This window comes from Drosophila obscura, unplaced genomic scaffold, assembly GCF_018151105.1.
Source record: "Drosophila obscura isolate BZ-5 IFL unplaced genomic scaffold, ASM1815110v1 contig_17, whole genome shotgun sequence".
In the NCBI taxonomy this organism is placed as follows: domain Eukaryota; kingdom Metazoa; phylum Arthropoda; class Insecta; order Diptera; family Drosophilidae; genus Drosophila; species Drosophila obscura.
In genome coordinates, this window is record NW_024542757.1 from 3,082,998 (window position 1) to 3,100,767 (window position 17,770).

General features: G+C 47.3%; 6 protein-coding genes across 9 annotated transcripts; 3 read left to right on the forward strand and 3 right to left on the reverse strand.

Annotated features, from left to right (window-relative positions):
- Nucleotides 1-159: 159 nt before the first annotated feature.
- Nucleotides 160-7,967, reverse strand: LOC111074681 (putative ferric-chelate reductase 1 homolog). Of its 3 annotated transcripts, none has more exons than XM_022367562.2 (7): nucleotides 7,822-7,967; nucleotides 2,452-2,960; nucleotides 1,897-2,392; nucleotides 1,209-1,830; nucleotides 1,029-1,141; nucleotides 634-792; nucleotides 160-577 (listed from the first exon to the last, which is right to left on the reverse strand). In XM_022367562.2, exons 2-7 carry the CDS (start codon nucleotides 2,946-2,948, stop codon nucleotides 458-460), a joined length of 2,007 nt encoding a protein of 668 aa, XP_022223254.2. In that variant the 5' UTR covers nucleotides 2,949-2,960; nucleotides 7,822-7,967; the 3' UTR covers nucleotides 160-457. The 3 variants fall into 3 exon arrangements, with proteins under 3 accessions (XP_022223254.2, XP_022223253.2, XP_022223255.2); XM_022367561.2 differs by lacking the exon at nucleotides 7,822-7,967 and adding an exon at nucleotides 3,166-3,184; XM_022367563.2 differs by lacking the exon at nucleotides 7,822-7,967 and having other exon boundaries at nucleotides 634-765.
- An 857-nt stretch (nucleotides 7,968-8,824) lies between these two features.
- Nucleotides 8,825-9,894, forward strand: LOC111079225 (ER membrane protein complex subunit 7 homolog). Its single transcript, XM_022374323.2, has 4 exons — nucleotides 8,825-9,219; nucleotides 9,281-9,427; nucleotides 9,486-9,614; nucleotides 9,672-9,894. The coding sequence occupies exons 1-4, from the start codon at nucleotides 8,896-8,898 to the stop codon at nucleotides 9,795-9,797; spliced, it is 726 nt and encodes a 241-aa protein (XP_022230015.1). The 5' UTR covers nucleotides 8,825-8,895; the 3' UTR covers nucleotides 9,798-9,894.
- Nucleotides 9,801-11,098, reverse strand: LOC111079224 (exosome complex exonuclease RRP42). The gene is made up of 5 exons (XM_022374322.2): nucleotides 10,961-11,098; nucleotides 10,707-10,903; nucleotides 10,486-10,651; nucleotides 10,144-10,432; nucleotides 9,801-10,089 (listed from the first exon to the last, which is right to left on the reverse strand). The coding sequence occupies exons 1-5, from the start codon at nucleotides 11,015-11,017 to the stop codon at nucleotides 9,908-9,910; spliced, it is 891 nt and encodes a 296-aa protein (XP_022230014.2). The 5' UTR covers nucleotides 11,018-11,098; the 3' UTR covers nucleotides 9,801-9,907.
- Nucleotides 11,099-11,150: 52 nt separating this feature from the next.
- LOC111079226 (proteasome subunit beta type-6) lies at nucleotides 11,151-12,124 on the forward strand. Its single transcript, XM_022374324.2, has 3 exons — nucleotides 11,151-11,287; nucleotides 11,351-11,825; nucleotides 11,887-12,124. The coding sequence occupies exons 1-3, from the start codon at nucleotides 11,243-11,245 to the stop codon at nucleotides 12,039-12,041; spliced, it is 675 nt and encodes a 224-aa protein (XP_022230016.1). The 5' UTR covers nucleotides 11,151-11,242; the 3' UTR covers nucleotides 12,042-12,124.
- On the reverse strand, nucleotides 12,112-17,465 carry LOC111074674 (monocarboxylate transporter 13). Of its 2 annotated transcripts, none has more exons than XM_022367555.2 (4): nucleotides 17,313-17,465; nucleotides 13,885-14,009; nucleotides 13,340-13,813; nucleotides 12,112-13,280 (listed from the first exon to the last, which is right to left on the reverse strand). In XM_022367555.2, the coding sequence occupies exons 2-4, from the start codon at nucleotides 13,960-13,962 to the stop codon at nucleotides 12,414-12,416; spliced, it is 1,419 nt and encodes a 472-aa protein (XP_022223247.2). In that variant the 5' UTR covers nucleotides 13,963-14,009; nucleotides 17,313-17,465; the 3' UTR covers nucleotides 12,112-12,413. The 2 variants fall into 2 exon arrangements, with proteins under 2 accessions (XP_022223247.2, XP_041447974.1); XM_041592040.1 differs by lacking the exon at nucleotides 17,313-17,465 and adding an exon at nucleotides 14,098-14,361.
- LOC111074673 (transcription factor grauzone) lies at nucleotides 14,443-16,534 on the forward strand. The gene is made up of 4 exons (XM_022367554.2): nucleotides 14,443-14,658; nucleotides 14,732-15,681; nucleotides 15,742-16,123; nucleotides 16,189-16,534. The coding sequence occupies exons 1-4, from the start codon at nucleotides 14,452-14,454 to the stop codon at nucleotides 16,465-16,467; spliced, it is 1,818 nt and encodes a 605-aa protein (XP_022223246.2). The 5' UTR covers nucleotides 14,443-14,451; the 3' UTR covers nucleotides 16,468-16,534.
- Nucleotides 17,466-17,770: the final 305 nt, after the last annotated feature.

A 17,770-nucleotide genomic window follows, 5' to 3' on the forward strand; every position in this document is an offset into this window, starting at 1 on the left:
GAAATATATATATATATATATATATGGGTATATAGAAGAAAGCGCAACCAGAAACCGATACATGCCCCAGCAGCAGCAGCAGAAGCCCCCAGCGCCCAATGACACTTACACAGACGTGTGAGCTGATTAGCTAACGGGAATATAAACAAATTTAATGCATTTATGTTGGCTTGTTTTACTTTTATTAATAATAAATTATATAACATGTACTGAACGCTCCGATCCGCTCCGGCCCCGGATGACACTTTGCGCCTAATTACACATAAAACAACACATACATATAGTATAAAACGGTGTGTGGGGAGGAATCAGTAATCAGAGGGGTTAAACAATGAGCACACAAGATCGTTACGAGTATAGGCCATCGAAACTGGATGGCTTAGAGAGCGACGCAAGGGTAGGGGGTGGGTGGGGGAACACTGTCTAGAGCTACGTCTTCCAATCCAGATTCAAGGGTCTAGGTCTTGCCCAGAAATTGTTCGATGGGTGCCAGCACCACCAGAAGAACCAGCACCACCACAAACAGAACCAGGACCACGCCATAGACCCCCAGGAGTCCCTTGCGCATGGCACCATACTGAAAGGGGAATCCATTTAGAGTTTATAGAAAATATTAGATGAGGCTCGACCTACCGGTGCATCCATTTTGCGCTCCATGCTCATGCCATTGCGCATGGCGTGCTGCTGATGATGTGGCGACATTTCGCCCATCTGGAAGGTGTTCGCCCGCTGGCTGAGATGCCGCTCCGAGGCCATGCCCGTAATCTGCCAATGATTCAAGCATAAGCCAATCTACACATTAATGGACATAGCCACGCTGCTCTTGTAGGACGATGGATGACAAATGAATTAGTAGCAGATGAATGAGCGTTTAGGGACACAACTAGAACCTCTGTACAGGCAGGCAGTGCGGGGGTGCCACGATCTCTCAACAGAGATCTCTGGCTAAACTCTACGCTATATACACCTTGGGGTCAAATGAAAGGGGTACACACAAACACCCTGGGAGCATCGGCTGCTCTACTTACAGAGAATATCAGGTGGACGAGGACATGGACCACCACGAAGCTGACCAGAATCCAGTCCATCCACTCGGGCAGCTCAGCCTTTGGCAGCTTCACCGAGAAGAAGATTGTCACAACTGCAAGAGCAAGCAAAGGGCATGAAGATACCGCGAGGATTCAGCTGATTCTGCCGCGAGAACTTACTGCCCAGGATGTGCGCCAGATTGCCGCCCAGCCAGTGGCCCCAGTTGAAGTACGGCCGCTTCTTGTCGTTGGGTCCGGGCCGGAACAGAGCACCAATGGGCTGGAGGAAGCAGAGTATGACGGTGATCAGGCCAATGATCGAGTGGGCATGCCACACGGCCCGCTTCAGCTCCACCCAGATGAGGATGTAGGCGGCTATTGTCAGCGACCAGGTTGTGACCATGAGCAGGCGATGCCACGCGAACCACTGATCCTTGCCGCAGCTCTGGCTGCCCACCCACGTCTGCTTGAAGTAGCGGGCAAAGATGATGCCCAGCGAGGTGGTGCCGATCCAGGCGACGATCATGAAGGCGCCATGCAGCTGCACGAGCAGATTGCTCGAACCGCTCAGGTCCTGCACTTCGGCCAGATTGATGGCCTTGCCCGTGGGCAGGCGGCCAATGTCGTGGTAGCCCACACTATTGTCCTTCAGGCTGCTGCCGGAGGCCACAAGCAGATGGTACTGTTGCCTTCTCAGGTCGAAGGTGCGTCCCTGGACAACGGTGACGGGGTCGCGCTCCACCTTGCAGTAGATCACGCCATCCACAATCGAGGCATTCAGCAGGCGAGCCGAGCTCTGGGACTGCAAGGGAGAAGAGCAACCCATTAAAAAAAGAAAACATTAGCAAGCGAATTTCCCACAACGTACCACGCTGCTCCTGATGGCCGCATACGGAGTGGCCGAGGTGTAGGAGGAGTACAGAGTAACACGTCCATTCTCGGGCACACACTCGCTGGTGAGGTCCTCGCCCATCTTGGCATCCTCCGATAGGCCCACAGCCACGTAGGCAGCATTGGTGCCCCTGCCGGACTGGATCTCGAACTCGTAGATGTCCCCGCGTACAGTCACGGCGGCAATGGAGGTGCAGGTCTTGGAGTTCACACAGCCATCGGGGAAGCCGAAACAGTTCTTGCTCACGCCGCAGCCGTTGTAGAAGGGATCGGCGCTGGCTGCCACAGCACTGGGCGCCACATAGTTGGGCGGCACATAGGGAGCTCGAGTGGTGGGCAGAGCAGCCCCAAAGGCGGGCTGTGGACCGACTGTGGGCAGCGGTGGTACGGCGCCCAGGTCACGCCTCACAATCTGCACAGGATTGGAGGGCACGCCCACCCAGAACTCACTGTAGGATTGGGCAATCGTGGCACTGCGGGAAGACATGATTTAGTTAGAGGAGTGGCTTCTCCAGAGGATCGCTCTACTCACTTGAAGACCACCTGGCCGAGGAAGTCCACCGGGGACTGCCACTCCAGGTAAACCTGTGGCTTGGCGCCCGCATTGCTGTGCGTCGCCGAGTTGTTCACGGAGTTCTCGCAGTTCATCAGCTTGACGGTGCCGTCGCGGGCCGGGCTGAACTGGCCGACAATCTGGTGGGGTGGATTGCGGTTTCGAGCCTGCACCATGAAGCCGCCGAAGGTCAGACCCTCTGGCACTCCCGTCACATCGACGCGCACCGTCTGGCCCTGGCCCACCGTCGAGGCGGAGGTCTCCACGCTGAAGGGGGAGACGCTGTTCTGGGGCAGCACACTGCCACCCGAATGGAACGGCAGCATTGTGTCGCACACCGTTTCCGGTGCACCTTGCGGCAAGCTCTGACTGGGCTCCAGCCATGTGGCCATTACCAGCAGCGACATCGTCATCGCCATCGCTCGCCAGCCGACTCCCTCGCGCGCTCTCCGCACCATCCGCACCGTCAACGTCATCTTTGAGAGCACCTGTCGAGAAGACAATGTGAGTCAGAATCATAATCAGACAAGACATTCGTTGGCACCGCTTTTCTGGTGTAGCCACGAGTGATCAGAAGCGCACCGAACCGTGTTCAGGCTTCCGTCAGACACTGGCACTGGCACGGGGACGGGCACTGCTACTACCATTCCCATTTCCATTTCTATTTCTATCATTTGGCGACTGTTTAATTACCATGGCATAAATAATTGCACTGCCAACTTTGGCAAACAATGTCGCCTCCTGTTTATCGGGCGGCACGTTTCCAGTGAACCGCCACCAGACAGCCACCGCAGAAGAAGAATTGCAAATGTATCTGCCAATATGTATCCGTATCTGTTTATCTGGTTGTGTATCGACACCCTTGATGATAACTATCTCTCCATTCTATCTGTATGACTATACTCAATGGGGCTACGGTACTATCAATGGCGCACTTTAGAGTGGGGCCTCAAGTACCAGCAGGCCCATATACAAATTGGCCAATATTGTGCTGAAATAGTTCCTTTGATGGCTAGATGATTTGGGTATACTCGTACTGTAACCTTGAAAGTTCTTTGGTGGAGTAACCTTAATCGTTTCTAAATAATGCACATGCTGGCCAAAGTTCTTACAAATCAGTTCTTTAGTTTCCAATTATATTTTCTTTAAAAGATCCGCCAAATATAAGCCCCAAATAAATCACCGAAATTTATTTATTTCATGCCATATGATTACAATCGCCTTCGATAAGCACACCCGTCCCCAAAATGCCCTAAACAGTTCATTTAATGAGCTCCAAAAACTCTAAAAACCCCATTAGAGTGTTAAGTGCCGAGTGTTCACCCTTAATCAGATTCATGGATATCAAATAATTATCAATGATGCGCTGACAGCAGCCAGACGGTGGTGATATCAGTACAGATGCTGCCGGCCTGACGATGGGGGCTGGGGCTATATTTACGAGATAGGGCCAACATATCGCTTAACACCATTTAGCTTTCAGTTTGTTGGCCACTCAATGCTTATCAGTGTGGTGCTCGTCAGGCACCGCTGCGTATACGTAGTGCACACTATATACATAGTACAGTAAATCGAGTCAGCGATTAGTGGTTTAGTGAGCGGTATAATAAATAAAGCGTTTATTACGCTTAAGCAAATTACTTAATTATTTTTAGTGGCCGACAATTGTCATGCCGATTTATGGTGGTTTTTGTTTTGTTTTATTTTTTTGCAGGTGGTTGCCAGTGCCATGAGCAAATTATCGAGGTCAGTTCCCCCCCGGGAATGACTCAGAACATGAATGACTTTTGCTTTCGCCTGTGGTCGCTTCGGGGGAGGGGGGTCCAAGCCAGATCAATAAGGAAGTGAGCGAGAGACGCCACGGGAGTGAAACGGCCGCAGCATACAAAAATTTATGTATTTGTGGATTTTCCCATGTGCCCACACGATCGGCATACTGATGAATGAGTGAACTGTGATTCATCTATAGCAAAGGCCAGCCCAGCAGCATGTATATGTGTGGATATCCCACTCTGATTTTTTCGCTCCGTTCCCGTCTCTTGAAATAAAAAGAACGCGCGAATTGAACTTGAATTCGAAATCATTTTCGATTAACCTTGAAATGTTTACGTATGTTTCACTGGCTTTAAAGGCGTTTTTATTTTTGTAAAATGAATTCAACTGCCTTTCTTTGAAATGCCAGCAAAATGCTAATTGAAGCTCGCCCCAAGCTGCGGCTTTAGCTCGATACAGTCATTGTTTAGATCTTATTTTTGGGTTTATTTGTTGTATGTAGTATATTCGTGGCATATGTATGTATGTGTGAGCGCTCACATTTTTGTGCGTTCGGACCTTGAAAGTCAAAGTTATTGATTGTGAATGATTTATCTAGGAAACATAACATTCACCACAGGCCCACCGCGACCTTTGCTGACAGACAAGCGCTTTGCTTTGCCGATCGGGCCACCACGTTCCTCGTCGTCATCATTTTGTGGGAAGGTAAAGTGAAAACCGAAAATTTCACCTGGCCCCAAAACGGCCCAAGCCATAACAATAAATGCTTTCCATTAAATTCTTGGCACATTAATAAGTGTTTCGCCATATATCCATTGGCCCCTCAGCTCCCATTCGCGGACTACGGAGCCACGGCTACTGCTACGGCTCCGACTTGGCTTGGTTTGGCTTTGCTTTGGCTTGGCTTGGCTGTTAAGCTTTTGTTTTGTGAACGTGAGACAAAACTGATTAGCGACTTTTTCACAACAAATACACAAAAACAATGAACCATTATGTGGGCTCGAACACTTGACTCTATCATGCTTATTGTATGCTATGTGCACGAGTATATATGCATTTGTATATACCCGTACTATGTGGTGTGCCCGCTCCTCAATAGAGGTTGTCATGCCCTTGTTGAAAAGCCAGTTTTGAGACTGGTAAAACAACACAAAATAATCGCAATTTGAATGCTGTCAGTGTACGACGTTTGCTGTATGCATGTCCATATATATATATATATAGTACATGCGGATTGTACAGATCTGATAAGCATTAGGCTCTGCTTTTGACAGCACCACTCTAATGGCTTTGATCAATATTTAAAGTTGGAAATTGGTAGATCAGAGCCTGTACATTTGAGACCCCCTCCGAACGTTGCCTAAAGTTCTGGAGTGTTATGTCAAGTATGTGGTTAAGTTTCTTGTGCATGATTCACAAATTTCGATAAGATTTCTTTGATTTTGTCATGCTGCCTGCTAAACCTAATCAATTCAAGAAATAGGCCTCTTTATGGCTATGCTTATGTTTATCAGGCCACACAAAGGTTGGTGTGGAGGATTTGGAAGTTTCCAGTTCAGGGAAAATGTTGTAGCACACGCCAAGCTATTGACCCCATACATGCTAGGGCTGAGGGTGGGCATGGGACTGGGGTTCGGTCAAGGTGGGCTACCAATTTCCTTTGCTGTGGCAATTGCTGGTCATTGCAGGGCAATCTTAACCGGACATCGCGTGCCACGAATTGTGTAAACTGGGTTAACACTCGCCTGTTGTTCGCTTTTCCAGGGCGTACTCAAACCCACCCGACAAGGAGGGTTTGTCATGGGGTTAGAGCTATAGTTTCAAGCAGGTAAATATGTATTTCATCCATTCTATTCCTGGCAGATTGATCAACATTTGCTGTCTGTGTGCTGAACAGTATAGAAAATTGATGTGGCATGTGTCAGGAGGAGTCCTCGATGGGTATCGTCAGGCTTTTCGGGGGCGTTGACTTCAATTTATTTCGAAGCTCTAGTTGATAAAAGTCAGGAAGCAATATCAAATTGCTTATGCATGGAAAGTTGGTGTGGTTTAAATGGAAATTCGATTAAGAAGCGACAGTTCAGGGTCCTTAAGTTTAAAAGTGATTCATAGAAGAGACGAATATGTAACAGCTAATCCACGATTCAGAATTAAAACCGCACTGAGAGCTGAACAGGTGTGCACTGCCTCCGAAAGTGGGGACAACTGGCTAAGAAAAAACCGACCTCTAATATTCCGATATTAATTTGATGTATGTGCATACATAAATAAACTGGCAATTAGATGACATCATCGAAAGTAGATCAGCGAAGGTTCGTACGAGAGCATTCAAGGAAAACTTGTAACGACACAGACATAAAAGTAAAGCCGAAAGCATTGGTTGGATGGATGTGTCGTTAATTACAACAGCATGTGTGTGTGTATAATAGTACTGGGGGGGGATAGAAAGCGAGTGGAGTGTCACAGTTGATTAATCAACGGAGTTGAGTTGGGGATTGCATAAAGGAAACCCCATACACAAGTGTGCCAATTTGTGGTGGCCAGCGTCACGTCCAGAGATAAAGACATCGCGTCGTCTCCACCTGCAGCTCCACGCCCTCTTTCCAGGTACTTGCTTTTCAGTCTCGTCTTGTGCTCTATTGCATTCCATTCCATTTCGTTTTCATTGCCTATATGTATATGTACCTTCGCCCAGTCTTCGTCGATCCAATCCCATTCCCTGTTTACATCAGCTACTTTTGGGGACTGCGCAGGCGCAACGCCTGACATCACTCACTTGACAATGGATCGCATCAGGTCTTATTTTTACACTCTCTCATAAAAAAGTTGCTTAATTAATTACTATTTTTTTTCCATTGTATTAGAAGAGTTGCGTTGCACTAAGTTGTGTGCCATTGAAATGCCTTGTGGCTCGGATATATGTTTGCAGCTTGAGTGGGACGGGGGGGTCTGTGATCTCACACACCTTCCCAGACAGAGCGAGCCACTGCCACTCTCACACAGCATCGTATCATTCACACATTGTTGGGGAACCGGTTCCTCCCGTACCAGAGTACATGCGACATAGTTGAGGTAGAAAGAAATAACAGAAACAACCGACACAGACACAGTTTTTTCTTTCCATATTTATTTTTGCGCGAGTCGCTCGCTCACACACTCTTCGCTAAAGGTACCCGTACCCGCAGAGCACCGTAGGAATTTTTATGAGCTGAACCCTAGTAAACTTGAAACAAGTTATTTTCCAATTAGCATGAGATCGTTGTTTGATCTCATCCAATGAGAGAATCGAAGATTCCTCTCACATACAATATTGGCAGTGGGTGTGGCAGTTTTTTGTTAGTTTTCAAGTTTAACTTCACTTTCAGTAGAGTGGTGTGGAGTGCATCTACATATTTGCATATTGCATGCCATTCCAAAACGTTGCTGTGGCTGTGGCTGTGCCACGGCACACCTGCGCCCCATCGTTTTGGCGCGGCCATCGGCCTGTGGTGCATAGAACATGCCACAGGCGGTGGGGGCACATAACACCATTTATTGTAAATAGCTTAAAACTCGTTTGTCAAAGCACGCACTAACCTAAAATTTCTGTTAAAAAAACGTTAAAAATCACTCCAAGCTCCGTGCGTATACTTCTTGTTGGAAGTGTTAACCGCTTTTGTGCCGTAACCGAACCGAAAGCAACGCGATACCGCCAACGACTGTGTGGGGCTCGGTGGGGCCACTTTTGGTAATAAGTTCGCGCGCAGATTTGCTCACTGACAAAAGCTTGTTTCAAAATGAGAGGTTGTTACCGCCACATATGGATTATGTTCTTGCAGCGCAAAAATGAGTCGGAAGAGCGTTTTGAGTGCTCTCTTCGACTGGGCTATGGGAAGGTATGAAACATGTGAGAAAATGGGCAAGATTTTCCTCGTACATTGCTCACCTGGCACCGAAGAATTAAATTAAATATATGAATTTTTACAAAAATACCTTGATTTTATATACCTTTAATGTTCGATAGCAGCTTGGAACAACAAATTTAACGTCAATTAAAGAAATAAGGTATACAAAAGTACAAACGCATAGTAGAAACTTGGTTGACCAGCAACATTTAGTCAACATTTTTGTTTTATTCTTTGGCCGTTTTTGTTTGAACCTTTTTATGTAAACAATGCAATAAAAAGGACTTCTGAAAACTAGCCAATCTTTTAAAAAATTGATATATCTATCGGACAAAGTTATTTGTTTAGGGCTGAGAGGGCCAACTAGCTAGTAATATTAAACTGAATATCAAAATTATGGAATACGATTTCAATTAATAAAATAGAACGTTAGCCCATTGTCGGCCAGGGGGTATTTAATATTTCCACGAAATTTATGTAACTTTAACATATTTTACGCATAACAGTTGAAATATGTCGGTGGTCATTTTTGTTTTGTAAGTAAAGAGGAGGATGTGGCTACAATTAGCCTTTACAAACAGTATTATTTTCCGCGGTTTAACAGAGCATGCTCAACTTTTTAAATAGAGGGGTGTTAAGTGGGTTAAGTCTCGTTTGATCGCCGGACTGCCCTGGTATTTTTTATCGTTATCGGCGCGGTCACTCTTCAGCCCCCGCCCACCCCTCGTATAAAAATTTTATGAAAAAATTATTAATTAAGTAGAAAATGTGCTTAAAGTTGATTATAATTGCAACGCTCATTGCGCTGAGCAGTTGCGAAATCGTTATTGGCCAGGATGAGCTGGTGGATGAGGTCTCTGGGCTGTACACAATCGAAGGACGTGTTTCTCCACCGGACTCGATTCTGGCACCAGGACAAGGTTCAGGCCTGAATAAAGATGACAATAAATGGCAAGTGGATGTGACAATAACCATCAATGATGGCGAGTACAAGGGTTTCGTGCGCGAAGATGGCCAGTTCATCATCAGCGGAGTGCCTTCCGGCAGCTATGTGCTGGATGTCCATCATCCTGACGTGTTCTACGAGCCTGTAAGTAAAACAAGGCTGACCCCTGATGGCGGTGCCGTAACGAGTTCATTTACCATTTCAGGTGCGCGTTGAAATCAATCCCAAGGGAAAGTTCCGTGCGCGCAAGGTGAACTTTGTCCAGCCAGCGCAAATCATGCAGGTGGCCTACCCCCTGAGAATGAAGCCACTGATGCCTTTCAAGTATTTCCAGACCCGCGAGCAGTGGAAGGTGGGCAGCGATTAGAGAGTTGAAGAGAATCATAAATTTGATTTATATTTTTGTGCAGATAACCGACTTCATGTTCAGTCCCATGGTGCTGATGATGGTTCTTCCTTTGCTGCTCATGCTGGTTCTGCCCAAGATGATCAATGATCCCGAGACTAAGAAGGAGATTGACAACTTGCAGTTCCCAAAGGTAAGCAAATTACAAGGTTAAAACGGAAACTACTGATGCAATTGTTTTACTTTACAGATGACCAACGACATGCCCGAGATCAGCGAGATGTTGACCTCATTTCTGACGGGTAAACAGCCCGAGCCCAAGGAGAAGAAGCCGCTTCCAGCCAGCAGGCAGACGAAGAAACGTAAAGATCAATAAATGTTCATGTTGAATTACAAAGTATAAGTTTAAAGATCCCGCACTCGAGTAATAGTCAATGTCAGTTCGAGCAAAAAAATATTACATTTTCATACCAAATCAGCGATATTTTATTTGAGAAACCCAACCGTCTTGGGCCGCTTGGGTCCCACGCGTTCCTCCTCCTGCTTCAGCATCTTGGCGAGCAACGTGTTCAGCTGTTCGCCAATCGACAGACCTAGATCCAGGCAATTACGCATTGTATCTCTGTGCATGGCGCCGCCGCCAGTCATGTGGGAGCCGGAAAGGAATGCTGCAAGCATTTAGTCGTAAGGGTCTCGTTCGGTTGGGCTGGTCTGAATCTTACCTTCTCCATTCCGCATGGATACGGACACAACTATGCTGACAGTACTGCAGACCTCCTCCTCCGCCGAAGGATCCACAAGGCAATAGTCGCCGATTTTGCACACAGTGACCAGCAGGGGAACCGTATCAATGGTTAGCCGTGTGCAATCGTACGGATTGTCTGATATAATGAGATCCGTGACGCCAGCATCCAGAAGGGAGGCAGTTACCCGCGGCAGTTTTGTGTTGTGCAACGCTGCCTTGGCGGCCAGGGAAACGGCGTCGTGAAGATTGCCCCCACACTCGAGGATCTACAAGAGAAAGCTGCATAAGACATGGACATGTGGAACCAACATTAACTTACCAAGATGTCGATGTAGAGCTTCCAGCACTGCTGTCCCGGTATAAGGCACAAGGTGCGATAGTCAAAGGCCAGAGGGGATTCGTAGGCATTTTCCAGAGCGAGCACCAGCTCCTGGGCCAGGTCTGAGCCGCCGCGTCCCTCGAACTCTGGCGTGGCATTAGCAGAGCTGGAAAGCTAACAGATGTACAAAGCAGACGGAGTATAGCCATTGCTGAACCTACCAATCCACAAAGAACTCGAGTTTGCCGAACTCTGGGGTTAAGGGATCGGGCACATCGATTTCTGTCTTGATACCCACAAGGATGTCCGTGTTGGCTAAACGCAGGCGGGCCGACCCACTCGCATTGCTCACCAGCGCTGTCTCCAGTTCCATGGGCCGGTAATCCCGACGCGAACGCCCATCACATCGAAAATCCTCCTGGCGGTAGAATAGTAACATTAATTACAGGACTCATGAATGATGACCGTAGCCTACCTCTACGCCATGCAATATAAATGTCTTCTCGGCTTCGCTAAGAGCAACGTACGCCATAATCAAAATCAAAAGTCAAAAATTATTTCAAAACTCAACCAAAACAAAGAACATGTGCCACTGATTCGATAGCCGCAAGTTATCGAGTTGCGCGACTATTCAGCACCATTTAACAGCACTGACTGACCCATTTGGTTGTTTTGCAACACTTGTCAAAAACAAGCCAGTCATTTCGTGCCGCTTTTTCCACAAAAATAATTGTAAATTGTATTGTAGCAAAATAAAATGGTTTACGAGATGGACTTCACCGATACACCCGTCAGCACTGGCGTAAGTACCCACCCGAGTTCATCTAAATTCCCCTAAACATAATGTTCGTTGTTTCGGACATAGACCACAATCATGGCCGTCGAGTTCGACGGAGGAGTTGTGATTGGAGCTGATTCGCGTACCAGCTCCGGGCCGTATGTGGCCAACCGTGTCACCGACAAGCTGACTCGTATTACAGACAAAATTTACTGCTGCCGCAGTGGGTCTGCCGCCGATACCCAGGCCATTGCAGACATTGTGGCTTATTCGCTGAACTATCACGAGAACCAGACCAACAAGGATGCCCTGGTCTTTGAGGCTGCCTCAGAGTTCCGCAACTTCTGCTACAACTATCGCGACTCCCTGCTCGCTGGCATCATTGTGGCCGGCTGGGATGAGCAGCGCGGTGGTCAGGTGTTCAGCATCCCTTTGGGTGGCATGCTGACTCGCGAGCCCTGCACCATTGGCGGATCGGGATCCAGCTTCATTTACGGCTACGTCCGAGAGCATTTCCGCGAGGGAATGAGCAAAGAGGAGTGCGTGAAATTTGTCAAGCAAGGTGAGTCAAGCAGTGAATACCACCATACGAATAGGAATTAATCCATTTTTCCACCTCTCAGCGGTGCAACATGCCATCTATCACGATGGCAGCTCTGGTGGTGTGGTGCGCGTCGGAATCATCACCAAGGAGGGTGTGGAGCGTCGTCTATTCTACAACACCGAATCGGGCGAATCCGAGGTATTGGGCACCAGCAGTTCTATTCTCGTTCAATAGAATGGATTCAGAATGTAACTAAGATCTGCTTTAAGAACGTTGAAAACGGTCGCCAGGAAAATAAAATTTGGTTTTTGTAATAATTATATTTGTGTTTCTGTTTCGGCTCTTGCGGCAGTACAAAAGTTAAGTCTCATAAGTGCTACATGGTAATAAATAGTCGAAAAAATCCTTAATCCTAATACATAGCGCACCTGGCACTGGTCTTTGCTCACAACCCGAATTCTATCCATCCATCGGCGCCATGGAATAGCCACCAGAGCAACCAGCGAGTGGATGGCTCTCGATGCTATTTCACAGCGTCGACTATCACATCGTAAATATACCCCCCCTCGCTAATTTAAGCTCTATCCTAGACCAATGCCACGAGATTCAAGAGTTCAGTTTGGCACCCTCTTCGGCGGCATCCACTGTCGTCTCCATGGACTTTGAGCTGGTGCGCTTCTGCATACGGAAACGGTAGTAGATCTCCGGTGCCCAGGCCAGGACAACTACCAGAAGCAGCACAGTCTGGGCGTACAGGCAGATGACATAGGAGTCGGCGTAGTCGCGTACCCATCCAAGCAGCTGTCCCACTGTGATAACAATAACGCCCTTTGACATCATGCTCAGCCCTAGACCGCCGGCCAACTTTTCCGAGCGACAGTGCGCCGAAATGGTGAGATTGTTGTTGATCACTGTGGCGGACTTCATCATTCCCATCAGTACGGACATGGCAATTATGACGCCCAGGTCTTGACTCTCCGCCAGCACAAGACGCGCAAGCAGTAGGCCAGCAGTACCGAGCAGGAAGACCACTCGGTAGGGTATCCTCAGGTGATCAGTAATGCAGGGCAGCAGCAGGCGACACACGATGTCGGCACCAGCCACCACCGACATGCAGAAGGCCACAACTGAGCTGTTCAGACCAGCCGTCTGACCGAGAAAGTCTGGAAATATCATGGTAAAGTTGATGGTGGCCGTGTAGACCAGCGCCATGCCCACAATGATGCTCCAGAAGACAGCGTCCTTGAGCAGCTCCAAGTCCATAGCTTGGACCAGTCGGTTGCCCATTCGTCGGCACAGCGACTCGCTCCTTGGCTGCGTTTCGTCCATCTTGCTTTGAGTCGCTACAACGACAATCTGCAAGGGACTCGATTGGCCCTTCTCCCCATCCGTTTCGGCCAGCAGGCGAATGTGTCGGCGGTTATTGTGTTTGACGGGAGGATTCAGAGGCTTCAAAAACATGGCTCCAAACAGCTAGAACGAGGGATATTTTTAGACCTAATTTACGTAAGAGATGTTCGTTAAAGACGTACCCCAGTCAGCGAGAGCGCAGACATGGCAAGGACTGCAAAACGAAAGCCGTGGTTATCCAGGAAATAGCGGACCACGTGTGGTATTAGCACTTGTCCAACGCCAGCACCTGCCAGGGAGACGCCAACGGCACGGCCCCGCTTGCTGCTGAAGTAGGAATTGATGGCCATGAATGTGGAGGGCGAAATGAGTCCCAGGCCAAAGCCCACAAAGAAGCTGTAGCCGACGATGAAATGCCAACTCTCTGTGGCAAAGGAGCACAGCGCCAGGCCAAAGGAGACCAAGACGCAGCCGGTGGCTGCCACATTGCGCGGCTTAAAGCTCTTGATAGCCGGCCCAACGAACAGGCCCGAGAAGTTCAGGGCCAAGCTGTTCAGATTCGTAATCAGCGCCGATGTAAAGGTGTCCTCATTCATCCGGCGCAGCTCCCCCACAAACAATTGCCCAAATACGGACAATATGGACTGATTTGTCATCTGTGAGGGCGAAGCAAGAACAATGTGGTGTGTTAATTCTAAATTCTAAAACGCAGTTGGCGATTGCTTACATTGATGACGGCCACGGCTGCCACCACAACCCATCCCCAGCCGCCGTCTGGAACAACACGGCTTGTCTGCACATCCATATCTGGCACAATACTCTCCGAGTTTGCTAATACAATGGCTTTAGCAGCTGAAAACAGAAAAGATAAGCATATTAAAAACGTTTGTTTTGTTTATGGCATTGATAGCAAGATAAGACCGATCTGAATCGGACTTACGCGTCTATTCGCCTGAAGGTGAATGAGTCGTATCTTCATTCCCCATACACTGCGTGGCCATGTCGTAAACAAAGCTCGGCGTATTAACAAATTAAATTAAATTGCTTAAATTGCTTAATTTAGTCGCAATATTTGTTTATCGGTTTCATACGAATATCATCCCTGTTTCCGATAAAAGACTTGTTTTCTTGTTTTGTTTATGTTTTTTATTTAAACTACGTATGCAAGTCATTAAAGTCACATTAGCTTTATTATTGTATTAGTTACTGATCTTGTTGGTTTTCTTTACTATTAACAAATATGATAAAAGAGTGTCAATTCCGATACAATTGTATCGATAGTTTCAGTGATGGTATGAATCAGCTGTTCCATTTCCGATTCGTGCTAGCTAAAAAAAATTTTGAACGCATTTTCTTTAATTATTGGGCACTTACGAGCACAATGCCGTGCTTTCTGTGCACTCATCATGTGGATGACGCCACTAGCAATATCAAATTTGATTCCGTCGAAGCTGACTCGCTCGGCTTAAAGCAAATAATTGAAAAACACTTTTGGTTGCGGGTAAACAAAACACACAACGGCCGCCCTTGTCTTGAGTTAAATTTCTAACGAATTTGATCGCACTTCATTGCAGTTTAATGATTTTGTCGGTGGCTACGTGTGCGGATCATGCTGGGAACAACTGTTGCTGTTTCACAACTTCTATTTAACAGTGGAGAATGCCCACAAAACCCTGGCCGAACTGGCAACAAAGCAGGCCGAGGAGACAGAGGAGAATAACACTCCAACCGCAGTTGTGGCGGCCGTTTATGGCGGTACTGTAAAGGATGAGAACGTGGAAAGCGTGGCAGCTGCCGTGAAGCGCAGGCGTGGGCGTCCCCGCAAAATCCGGGCAGCTTCAAATGACGAAGAATTCCAGAACGTGCTGGAACAGATCAACTTAAATGAGATCAAAATTGAATACCCCGAGGCAGATCTAACCATTGCTGATGTGCTGGAGGATCAGGAGGAGCAAGACTTTGAGTCACACAGTGGCTGTGCCACGGAGGACGATGAAATTGAGGAGCCTAAACCGAAAATCACTCGAAAGGCTCGAGGACGGGGGCGCGGACGTGGACGTGTCCGGTTAGCGGAGAAGCCAAAAAAAGCCCTCGTATATAATCTTCAAAAGTCGAGCGAGTTCAATGACTACATCAGGCAGCACTACAAGATGCAGTGCCATGTGTGCAGTGCCCCCATGGAGGGTTTCTCGGAGATGCTGGTGCACGTGCGACAGGAGCACAATCAGCGTGGATATGCCGTCTGCTGCAACCGAAAGTTCAGAAAGCGCGGCGTGCTGGTCGATCATCTGCGTCGCCATGAGGATCCCGACCTTTTCAAGTGCAAAATCTGCGATCGCGTAATGGGCCAGCGGCGAAGCCTTGAACTCCATATGCGAATGCACGACGTTAAGTCACAAGGCCGTCTCCACCAGTGCGATCATTGTTCCAAGAGCTTCTACAGCTCCGTCGTCTGCGAACGCCACAAACTAACGCACATTCCCAAGGAGCAGTGCCAGGTGAAATGCACCAACTGCGAGAAGACGTGAGTGCTGCCCTCCGCTGAGTTTCCTTCTATGTCTTAGATTTACTTTACATTCTGCAGCTTCCCCACCAAATACACCATGCAGCAGCATTTCAAGCTCGTGCACTTGAATTTGTATGCAAAGATTTGCGACGTTTGCGGCAAGTCCATACGTGGACGGGAGGCCCTCGCCCGCCACATGGAGGAGCACACGGGCGCTCCGCAGGCCACCATCGAGTGCCATCTGTGCGACTCAAAACTTACCACCAAATACGGCCTGGCGCGTCACATCAAAATGATGCACACTGCCGAGAACCTACAGCCGATGCAGTGCGAGCTGTGCCTCAAGATTTCACCCAGCCTCCAGGCCCATCAGCACCACCTCAAGTACACCCACAACACGGCCCGCAATCATCAGTGTCCGATGTGTGAGAAGGCCTTCAAGCGACCAAACGAATTGCGGGTTAGTCAAGGGAACGTCGTGTCTCCTCTGTTTAATAGCCTATTAACCTTTGGGCCTGTTTTTAGGAGCACTTGACAACGCATACCGGCGAAGTACTGTACACCTGTCCCCACTGTACGCAGACCTTCAACTCGAACGCCAATATGCATGCCCATCGCAAGAAGGTGCATCGGAAGGAGTGGGAGGAGCACCGCCTCCAGCGCTTGGTGCGAGGTCGGAAAAAGGATTCGATCATTGCAGCCAGCGTGCGCAAGACCACCGAAGCCAGGGAAGACGGCAGCCCAGATCAGTCCACTGCTGTCGAGGCCCTAGCCTCCAACAGTACTGCAACGGAGGAGTGCTAACAAAGGGACAACCCCGTGGCATAATAAATACAAAAGTACATTCAGTTCAAAGAGCTGCGAGAATCGATTTGTAATATGTTTAATTGAAAGCCCGCCTGCCTGTAAAGAGGGGGCTGGACGATAGCCGGCTGTAACCGGTTCGCGGATTGCACCCTGATCATCTCGAACTGGTATAACGGACATCGATGCTGTCTTATCAGCGATTAAGGTCGAGTCTGGTAATCATTTTATATTTTCATAACGCGAGCACATATAGCACATGGTTCAGTCTTCAAGCTGGCAAGCAATCCAGGCGCTTCAGACACCCGAACCGGTTTGCGTCGGTTCTTAAGTGAATCTGCCGCCTTATCAACGGATTGGATTGGCATTATCATGCTCGGTTCAAAGGTACCATCAATCGGCGTGTGTTTATGTCGTTTTTCTAGTCTCATGCAGAAATCTGTGCCATAGAAATGACAAAACAATTTTTTCTTCTGGTAACATCTCTCTTGTTTACCGATGGAATTTTTTGTTATCCCCCCGCTGATTCTTTTCAAAGGTTCAAAAGTTCCTAAGACCTCTGATCTATTTGAGGGTGTTTCCCCAAAAAATGTAATATCTGTGAATCTCTGGGAAAGCACATCACTCAAAGTGGTTCCCAGCCCAGCCATAAGTCGATGTATATTTTAAATAATATTAATAAAATTGAAAAGAGAAAATAACTCTAATAACTAGAAATTATCAATACAAACGAAAAACTCCTACTATTCTATTCCGCAATTACACTATTTCGCAATTATAATTCAGATAGAACCAAACGAACAAAGAAAGAAAGAAAGAATTCTTGCAATCAAATTTGGACTTACTTGGCAATTATAGACGTATTTTCATAGAGTAACGAACCGAGAGCAGACACTGTTTACTTTTTCAAATCTTGTTTGTTTTATTTCCACACTATCACCTCTTAGAGTTATTTCAGCTTGGTAATGGTGCTTATCTCGCAACGAGCTAATATTGTTTGAGTCGAGTTCCCGTCCCACGCCTTTTTATAATGCCGAATGACAGCTGAAAATACAATACACGGGAATCAAATTGAATTTCGCTATGCATTTTGGCGCCAAAGTATCGATTAGTATCGATTGCTTTATATTTAATCACTTGGCATAATATATAATTATTATAATTAATAAAATAAACAAATAAATATTATAATTAATACAAATAATTTCTATTAAACAACCAAATTTATATCACTTTATAAACAATAATTCATTAATTTTTGAAATTTTATAAATATATACATTTTATAAAGCTAATTTTAATT